The following is a 10353-nucleotide window of genomic DNA, read 5'->3' on the forward strand; positions in this document are numbered from 1 at the left end:
TCCCTGGACGAAGAAGGCACGCGACGAGGAAGGAGCCGCTGCCGCGATTTCTCCTGCACTCCCTGGACGAGGAAGGAGACGAGGAACAGGGGCGAGACAGAGGCGCTGCGCGTGGAAGAAAAGCAAGACACCGATTTGGAGAAGGGTGGCGCCGCGTTGCTCACGGGAGTCGCACGCAGACGGAGGAGAAACCTAAACCTAACCTGGCGGCTCTGATACCATGTAAAATAATATAATAGATTTCTTATTTTATTATCAGGAACAAGACCCTATTTATACATCAATATAGGGATCTATTCTATATAAAAAATATATATATTTATATAGGAATATCCCTAAATATTATAACAAATACAATTATTCAAATTACATATATATGAAAAAAATACAAGTGTTTTATCCAAAAACTTCTGTACGATGTATGCTAAGTATTAGATGGATGATATAAAATTAATTGAAAAAGATTCATCTAATTACATTATTAAAAACTTTCTCAAATAATATGACATGAAAAAGTGATTAGCTATAATAAATGCTAATTGCTAAAATGTTGAATTGAATGTAAATATATTCTAATTAATGTTTTTGGGACCATGTTCATGTTAGAGGTCACGGGTTCATAGAGACAATAAGTAGACATAGGATTGGATTGTAGAGATCATAGGATTGGAATTCTAGCCCAATTCAATCCTATTTGGGATCTAGGTCGTGTAAGTCAATTGGATTTGTAAAATCCTATGGTTTGGATATTAATTTTGACTACTATGCTTTTGTCTTTGCTCCCATTTAAGCTCTAACTTGAGGGTTGAGATTCTGGTGAGTTTTTCTGTGCGGTTAATATATATTTTCTTTGCACGCTTCAGCCACAGGCTCTTGTGCTTATTCAGTAACTGATATTTAGAGTTGATACTACCTCCTAAATACAGGCTCTATATGTGTGCACATCTGTGGTTGCATGCATAGGTACATGCTTTTCGCCAATTAAACATTAGCACATGTAAATTGTAAAATACAAATTGAAGATTGAAGTAGCGCATATCTTCTCTACTTTATCTAGGAAAATTAATGTTACATTTTCAAATTCTACAACTTACATGGTCTCTTGAAACTTTCATCTCTAAAATTTGTCCTTTCTATCATCTATTATAGTAAGTTGAAAAACCATAACCAATATGATTATGCTTATGTTTTCCATAAAAGTAAAAGAAAAAAAATACATCCTTCACCCAGAATTAGCTGAAACTCACTTGCCAGAGGGGAAACCTTAATTTTAGAAACTGATGGATCTGCATAGCTGCATCAGTTTCATTTCCCTTTCCTATCATGCAGATGCTATTTTCTCATTGTATCTCCTTAAATGGCACCCTATGATTTCTAGAATACCAAGGCTATTTAAAACTATCTACGATAGTTTAATGCAAAAGAAAAACCAACACAATGACCATTTTTTACTCAAAACGTCAAGGGGGAGACCCTTTACTATAAAATGTAAATTAAAAACATTAGTTATGGAGGACTCAAATAACTTGGCGTTTGAATAATTTTTTACTTTGCTAAATTATCTCAGTGCTAATAAGTAGGTTCCCCATAGTCCACAAATTGCTCCACTTGATTAACTTTTTCCATGGAGGTCTTTTGTGTATGTTCTTTAAGTTTTATCAGTCTTCACTCTTCAGTCAACTTTATTGAGCAAGGAATTGGTCGACAAGGTCTACTTGACCTCTTGGGTGAATTTTCTATTAGTTTGATGAATTGGAAGAGGATGAAAGGGGCTTGTTAGTGTTATATTTTTTAGTTATTATAAATTAGGTAATGCAGCTGGGGTGTGATTATGCTAGGAAGTGATTTGCTCACTGAATTGGTAACGTGGATGGAGAAGGCTTCTTTCTGTTTTCCACTGGATATATTTGCTTGTCATTTTATTTACCTTATGAGCATTACTTAGGTTTTTATTGAGCTCAATGGTAGAATAAGATCACCACCCTAGATATTTTGAATATGTGGCTTCTTGATGTTTTTTTTACACTTGATATTGCATCGGAGACATGGTTGTTTCTTGCACTCTGCTTCGTAGCACCAACTGGATAGGGCAATTCCTATCCTCTGAATGGCATCCGCTGTTGATGCCATTAGACAGAGTATCTATGAATATTTGTACTCGAAAACAGCAAACAACGATGAAGGGAGAGAAGGTGAAACTAGTGTATTAAGAGAGTTAAATGTCAGTGCATCAGGAGAGAGAGAGTTGCCTAGAAAACACAAGTTTCTTGAATTCTTTAGCACTATGAAAAGCAACCTAATTAGTTATATGATATAAAACTAAACTACTTCTATGCACATGATAAAAGGGACTCAGAAATAAGTGCCTACTTCAATATTATTTTTGATGGAGAATCAACTGGAATATTTACCTCAGTTCCACATGCATAAACCAACGTCAATAAACATCACATTCCAGTGCTGTTGTTTTGGGTGAGGTGCAAATAAATGAAATAGTAACCAAGCTAAAAATGCATTAGCTATGTTGAAGATTTGCTAACTGAAGACTTTCATGACCTATTGTTGCTTAGTTGAGAATCCCTTGTTTTGTACTGCCTTGTCAAATAATTCCCTGGAGTTAGCTGCACCAGCTGTTGTATGTTTTTATTCTGTATGACACTTTACCACATCATGCAACCAGGTATGGTCAGTTTGACAGTGCAAAAGAGACCTTTGAGGTTATTGGAGATTATGAAAGCATGCTAGATCTTTTTATATGCCACTTGAATCCTAGTGCCATGCGTCACCTTGCACAAAAACTAGAAGAAGCTGCTATTGATTCAGAGCTAAGGCGAGCTTGTGAAAGAATTTTAAGAGTCCGTTCAACTGGGTGGACACAGGGTATCTTTGCTAATTTTGCTGCTGAAAGTATGGTACCTAAAGGACCTGAGTGGGGTGGAGGAAACTGGGATATCAAAACACCAGTCAATATGAAGGACATACCACAGTGGGAACTGGCTGGTGAGGTTATGCCATACATGAGAACAAGTGAAGCTGGCATCCCTGCCATAGTTGCAGATCATATTGGTGTTTATTTGGGCGTGATCAGGGGAAGAGGCAATGTAGTTGAAGCCAATGATAAGAGTCTTGTGAAAGTTCTATCTGCAGTGAGTGGTGTAAACAACTCTACAATCTCATTTGAGTCCCAAATGAAACAGAACACAAATCTGGTTGGTGATTCTAAGAATGATCCTATGGTTGATAATCTGACCAAGCAATTGGCTGGTGCACCTGCTGCTGACGAGCAGTCAAAGGCAGAAGAAGAATTCAAGAAATCCTTGTATGGTGTTGTTGATGGTGGTAGTAGCGATGAAGATGAGGCAACAGCAAAAACTAAAAAGATTCATATAAGAATCCGTGATAAGCCTGCTGCACCTACAGTTGATGTCAACAAGCTCAAGGAAGCTACGAAACAGTTAGGTTTGGTCCCTTCTCTGAGGGCCAAGTCATCTGGACCATCGCAAGATTTTTCGTTTACTTCACCCGAGCGAGGCCCTGATAATAATTCAAATGTACCAAAAACTGCTGTTGACATGTTTGGCACTGATGCATTACCAACACAAACTGCAACACAGCCTAACTCAATGGTTATGGGTATGGGAGTGACAGCTGGACCTATTCCAGAAGACTTCTTCAAAAATACAATTTCATCACTACAAGTTGCAGCTTCGCTGACTCCACCTGGATCATACTTGCCAAGAGTTGATCAAAATCCTCAAGTCATGGATAGGAACAGAGTAGCTTTAGGCCAGAATGTAACGGCTGATATTGGGCTTCCAGATGGTGGGGTACCACCACAAGTATCACAACAGCCCCAAGTTTCTCAGCAATCTGCCACACCAATCGAACCAATTGAATTTCCTGGTGGGGGAGTTCCTCCACAGGCCCAGAATCTTCCTCCTCGGGTACCGGCCTCTGCACCAGTTGATCTTAGTTATCTTGAAGGGTCCAATTCCGGACTCAATGCAACTAAAACTCCACCTTCCCAACCTAGTGCTGTGCGCCCTGGCCAAGTAAGAATCTAAATGATACTACGCTTTGGAGAAATAGGTTTGCTTTTCCTGTTGATCCATATGTACTAATTCAAAATTACAGGTTCCTCGTGGTGCTGCCGCTTCAGTATGTTTCAAGACAGGCCTTGCTCACCTTGAGCAAAATCAACTTTCAGATGCCTTATCTTGCTTGGATGAAGCTTTCTTGGCTCTTGCCAAGGATCAGTCACGTGGATCGGATATTAAAGCACAAGCAACTATTTGTGCTCAGTATAAAATTGCAGTGGCGATACTACAGGTACTATGCAGTTTGCTAATTTTTATATTGTTAGCTTCCATCTAAGATGGCACGTGAAACACAGAATATTGTTGGCATATAATTTTGTGGATATCATTCTTTTAGTTTATTCCTCAAATTACTAAAATCCCCGATAAATGAAGAATGAAAAAACTGTTTTCATATGCAAAACACCGTTGAAATGTTGTAAATTCTCAGAAGATGGTGAAGATAAGTCTTCATGTCTGTTTTCCAATATAGGGAAGATAGGTTGCTTTAGGACAACTTTCCAACACAATATTGATTTTTGGAATTTAAAATTTCTATAAGAATGTGACCCTAGAACAATTTTGTAGCATGAAAATTAAACTCGGGCTGTTAAAAGATTCCCTATATACCAAAGATCTGAGGATTTCATGAAGCTAGGTTATCATATATCAATAACTCATTTTTGGACGTAGACATTGAGAAAACACAATCTGTCAAATAGGAAACAACAATTCATCAATTATATATATACAAGTTACTGTGGGAATCCAGATTCACTTGATTTTTTAATTTTCAGGAAATTGCTAGGCTCCAAAAAGTCCAAGGACCTGGAGCACTTAGTGCAAAAGATGAAATGGCTAGACTCTCTCGACATCTTGCCTCCCTGCCCCTCCAGGCGAAACATCGCATAAACTGCATAAGAACAGCAATTAAAAGAAATATGGAAGTTCAGAACTATGCCTACGCTAAACAAATGCTTGATCTCCTCCTCTCCAAGGCACCACCAAGCAAGCAAGAAGAACTGAGGGGTCTAATTGAAATGTGCATGCAAAGAGGCTTGTCGAACAAATCCATTGATCCTTTCGAAGACCCCTCTCAGTTTTGTGCTGCCACACTCAGCCGCCTTTCAACTATTGGGCACGACATTTGCGACCTTTGCAGCTCAAAGTTCTCTGCTCTTTCAACTCCAGGTTGTATTATCTGTGGCATGGGAAGCATAAAGAGGTCAGACTCTCTTTCTGGCCCAGTTGCCTCGCCATTTGCATGAATGCTTCCATTGCTTGAAAATAATTTGAGTAAACAAATAGTTGTTGTACATGAGTGTGTTTGTTGGTTTAACAAAGTATTACTTGGAGAGGCATCCATTTGATACACTTCCGTATTTCTGTAGATGTCTTTCTGTGTTTAGTAGAATTTTGATTCATCACATGGTTTTGATTTATACATCAATAATTGGATAAGAATATGTATTTCTTTATGTTTAAGTCGTGATTTGTACAACATATTCCATTTTCTTCCATCCCTTCTCGTTCCACGTCGTTTATGTCTGTTGATGGAATCCATTCCTGCAAGGAAACACGGAGTGGAATCTCAATAGATCTACAACGTTAAAAAAATAACAGGTGAAACATTAGTAGTGGTACCAATGCATATTTCGTTACCAACATGCTATACGGTTTCTCGTGTGATGCAGTCACACTCCTGACTATTATTAGTGTCAGCCTCACCTATGGTGGTACCTAGATCTGACCACAATCTGAAACTGTGGTTTGGAACTGTTAGTTCATTATTTGAAAATTTTTTATCTTTAAATTTTTGACCTATAGTTCAGAATTATCAATTATAATTCAGTTTGTGACGATTTAATATTCTGTTAATTTGAGGGGTGTCCTAAGGCAATCGCCTTACGGTTATACTATTTATTGGATAAATAGCAATTTACTATTTGAGTGCACATTCCATATGTGTTTGATTGGATCTTAAACTCAAATACTGAATGTCCGCAATACGATTCATAGCGTGAGAGAATTTGTGATTGGATCACAACTAGTGAGCATCTCTACACGTGTAATTATGAATGTATTGAAATTATCCCTAGTCGAGGAATTGATGAGCACGGATGTCATCAATTCTGTCGAGACTAGCACATTTTGAACTCCTTGGTTAGCCAAGCAGTTGATCTCACTGCTGTCGACATTAGATGTTGAGAGTTAAACGTGGATGCTGGTTAAAGGTAACCAGTTCATTGGAGTGACCTGCTTTGAGACTTCATATGGTTCGATATATATATGTCAATGAAGATCTCAGTGCAGCTTAAGTGCGAGTTTCCTTTGACTTGCGGTATTCAAGTCACCTTGGTCACGGAGGCTTATACTTTGACATCTTAAGCAAGCATCTCCAAGGAGGTGTGGACCCGAGATGATTGGGTATAAGACGAAGTGCCTGAAGGTGTTTGAATAGCCCATAGAGGATTCACCGCTCCTTCGAAAAGGAGACGTATACCTTGCGGCCGCTTGTTAGGATTGTTACTAAAAGTCTTTGGCCAAAGCATTACATGTTAAGAGTACGAGACTCTTGGACACATGTACAAGTAACTTGAATCCATAGGACAAGAAAGCAGCTTGGGCTAGGTGTGATGTAGTCAGCCTAGTGGGGACCGACACATTGACCATGTCCTGAACCAAGCGGGTATAAGACGGTGAAAGGAACGAGACATGATTCAGTTTAGCTGTTGAAAGGTTTAGAACTGTTCTGGAATCAATCATTGATTTTTTGATCAATTGGGGATCATGACATACTACTAGGTGTCACTCATGATCGTTTCATAATTAATGGTTAATTATGGACGACCAACATAACCAGAAACCTATTGGGTCACACGCACAACAAGTTCTCCGAAGGACTTAAAACGAGTTTGAGAATTGGATTCTCAGAACGAGAGAAATAAAGTCTGGTTGAGACCAGACAAAGGACAATATGATGGAACTCGTCTTACGATGACGAAATGAACGAAACTGATTTCATTTAAATCAGAGACCGTTTGGTTATTGAACCAAATGATTTGATTTTGAACCGAATTGAACCAACTTAGTTTGGTTCACGATGGAAGAGATTTTGGCAGAACGGATGTGATGAGAAGATTTGTCTTGTGAAGACGAATCGAACAAAACTGGTTTGGGTCAAATCGGATGTCGTTTGGTTAGTGAACCGAGCGATTGAAATTGAACCCGGTTTGCTACAATAAACCCTAAAATCCTATTTTGGTTCAGCTGGCTATGGTTCGGTTCACTTGTTTCTTTTACCGGTTCAGCACAGTGATCCTTCTTCGTCGTGACACAGCAGAGAAGGAAAATCGCCATCCTTTAAAGGATCGCGATGAGGAACCCTAAACGTACCCCCTCAGCCTGCCGCCCCTTCTCGTTCTGCTCGTAGGCCGCTGGAGAAGTGGAGGGAGGCCGAACACTGCGTGAGAGGAACCCTATACAGAGTCTTCCCTCCCCGTGTCGATCGCCCTGCTCTGCCGGAGGTGCTGCCGCCTGCGTGCCCCGTCGCCGGAACGCTGCTTGTTCTGCTCTGCCAGAGGGGAGGAACTTGAGGTCTGCTCTGCCGAAAGGGGAGAAGTTTAAGGTTTGCTCTGCCGGAGAGGAGGAGCCTGAGGTGTGCTCCTGCCCCCTGCCGCCTGTCGCCTGCCACCTGTTGCCTGCCGGAGGAGCTGCCGCCTGCCGCCTGCCGCCGGGCCTATCTACTTGACCATCAGCAATCGACGGAAAGAGGAGAGGAGGAGCTCTGGTTGACCGCCGCTTGCCTGCTCTAATGGTGGCCGACGATCTCAGCTCGCCAACCGCAGTTCACCGCTGGCTTTTAGCGCCGATCAGTGGTTGTTTCTTCCCTTATGTGATGTTGTGATGTTTGATGATTGTTGTTTTTCTGTGATTGTCGCCTGTCGAAACGAAACAGCTAAGGTGTTGTCCGTCGTTCGTCGGAGAGACCCGTATCGCCGGCTAAGGATGCGAGTGTCGCAACCCTTAGCTTTCTGATCGCGCCATTGCGCACCCTTTTTCTCTCGAGCACGACGGGCGCCGTTGTCACCCGTTGTTCTGTCTCTTTTGTCAAGTTACGGTCAATCAAGACCTCGATCGTCTGACGATCGTTCGTCAACCTTCCGGGAACTTATGAAGTTTCCGAAGAATTTTCCATCGACGTCGGAAAAGGTTCTGACTATTTGTCCTATATCGGCGGTCAATGATTGACCACCGAAAACTATATCGAGAATACGATTCTCGATGATAGTTGAAAGTCCCGGAACGATCGCGACAAATGTTGTTGCGTGGTTTCTGGAATAAGGATTCTCTCGATTCGATCGTCGTCGATCATCAGCTAGTACCGAAGATGATGACGCGACTTGTGGCTTCCGAAGTCGTCCAGACGGGAGCTTGGCGTGGATCACCAGTAGAGGCGGGACTTCGACGAGGGCCACTCGATTGATATCAACACTGCTCAAACGTCATTAAAGAGGTATGCGTAGAATAATCTTTTATTCTGTAAATTTTATTTTTGCACATAAAATAATTGTTATTCAGAAAATTTTAATTTCCTGCCATGCCTTGTACATGTTATTACTTAATATGCATGCGTGTGTTGTGATAATAATTAGTTTTAATTATCTATATATTTTCGCTGCGCACGTTTACGAAACGTGTAGACACGCGCATTGCATTGGGACGATCCCAACAAAATAATCTCATATTAAAAAATCAAGACAAATAAGAAAAAAACTTCTTGATATAAATGTGGAATACTTTCATATTGAAAAATTGAATATAAATGAGTTGGTTTATATTGAACCACATCATTAATATTATTAAAATATTATAAATATTATCAAAGGAAAGACTTTTTATTAAAAAATCTAAACTAATTTAAAAAAATAAGTTTTTTTTTAAAAAAATACCAATGAACCGATTAAGAATTGATAGTTTGAATTGGTTAAGAACTGACTGTTTGAATCACTGGTTCATTTGTTCACCTCGGGTTCGACTATATATAGTCAATTTAGAAATGGGTCGGTTATGATTACAACCTATTGACTCGATTTCGAGCCGAATTTGGTTTGGACCTGACTTGTGGTAAAGTATAATGTAATGTTGTGTGGAAGTCTTGGATCGCTTAGGGGAGAGGTTCAAATTTTAGCAAGGTACGTTTATTAATTAAGATAAATAAAAACATAACAAAAAGGGCACGATCATTTACTTGGTTCACAATTTTAGGTTATTACATCCAACCCCTATGCACATAAGTGCTTGTCCACTATCCGTATCCTCTTTGATAAAGTGCTGAAAGTGGAGAAACTTCTTACACAAATTGAATACAAAGAAAAAAAATTTTTAAATGAAATGGCACGGAACTAGATGTGTGTTGTTTTTGTTCTTCAAGTTTGAGCGTTATTTATGTAGGATCGAAGAGAGCGCTAGAGGGAGGGGGTGAATAGCGCTATCTTGTAGTGTTTTTTCGATTTTCGTAAAATCGTCGAGTACGTTCGTTCGTTCATGAATTAGAATAAATAGAGATCAAGTTGCAGCGGAAATAACAAGAACGAAAATCACGAACACAAGGAGGCACAAGTTTTTTTACTTGGTTCACAGCCATAGGCTACTACTCCAAGACCCACGATCTTTAATCGTTTACGTTTGGGCAATCCACTAATAAACTCCTTCCTTATGGAGAGGAGTTGTAATGATTATAAAATCAGAGATACGATAAAAATCTTATCGTACTTAAATTGAATGTACAAAAGTAAATCGTTACCAAATAGTCGAAGTAAGAGATGAAGACTTGCGGTGTAGAACTCTAGCATTATGATAACTTCCAAGATGATCCTTTACGCGTAGACTACCATCGGGTTACTTTGGAATGAACTCAATTATTATTTTGAGGGCTCTCCCTCGAAGGTCTTTTATAAGTCTTTTTGGGCTGAAACTCCTTTCCAGATGCCTCCACGTTGTCCGTCGATCCGCCATCAATGTTGCTAACCCGGCACTTTCAGACGCTTGTATTCCCTTTTTTGGGCACATATGTGCTGACGTAGAGGTTCTGGATGAACTTTGACCGCCACTGTGTTTTTTCAAACCCAGGTGCTTGGAACCAATCCGGGCGCCTGGAAGCTGAGGTGTCCCGACCACTGGGACAATGCCACCTTACTACTTCGCTGACGTCCAATCGCCTAGACCATTGGTTGCCTGGATTCCAGATAAGTTCGTATGGAATCAAAGTTCCTAC

At 40.0% G+C, this 10353-nt stretch overlaps 1 protein-coding gene across 2 annotated transcripts in view; it reads left to right on the forward strand.

Annotated features, from left to right (window-relative positions):
* The window catches only part of LOC141830676 (uncharacterized), a 65464-nt gene extending 59903 nt beyond the window's left edge, over window positions 1-5561 (forward strand). For both annotated transcript variants that reach the window (XM_074718095.1, XM_074718096.1), the window contains 3 exons: window positions 2681-4052; window positions 4135-4329; window positions 4874-5561. In XM_074718095.1, coding sequence (XP_074574196.1) covers window positions 2681-4052; window positions 4135-4329; window positions 4874-5344 — 2038 coding nt within the window. In that variant the 3' untranslated portion in view covers window positions 5345-5561. The remainder of the gene's footprint in view (window positions 1-2680; window positions 4053-4134; window positions 4330-4873) is intronic.
* Window positions 5562-10353: the final 4792 nt, after the last annotated feature.

This window comes from Curcuma longa, chromosome 6 (genome assembly GCF_044706935.1).
Source record: "Curcuma longa cultivar G26 ecotype Majalengka, Jawa Barat chromosome 6, ITB_CL_G26_1.1, whole genome shotgun sequence".
Lineage (NCBI taxonomy): Eukaryota > Viridiplantae > Streptophyta > Magnoliopsida > Zingiberales > Zingiberaceae > Curcuma > Curcuma longa.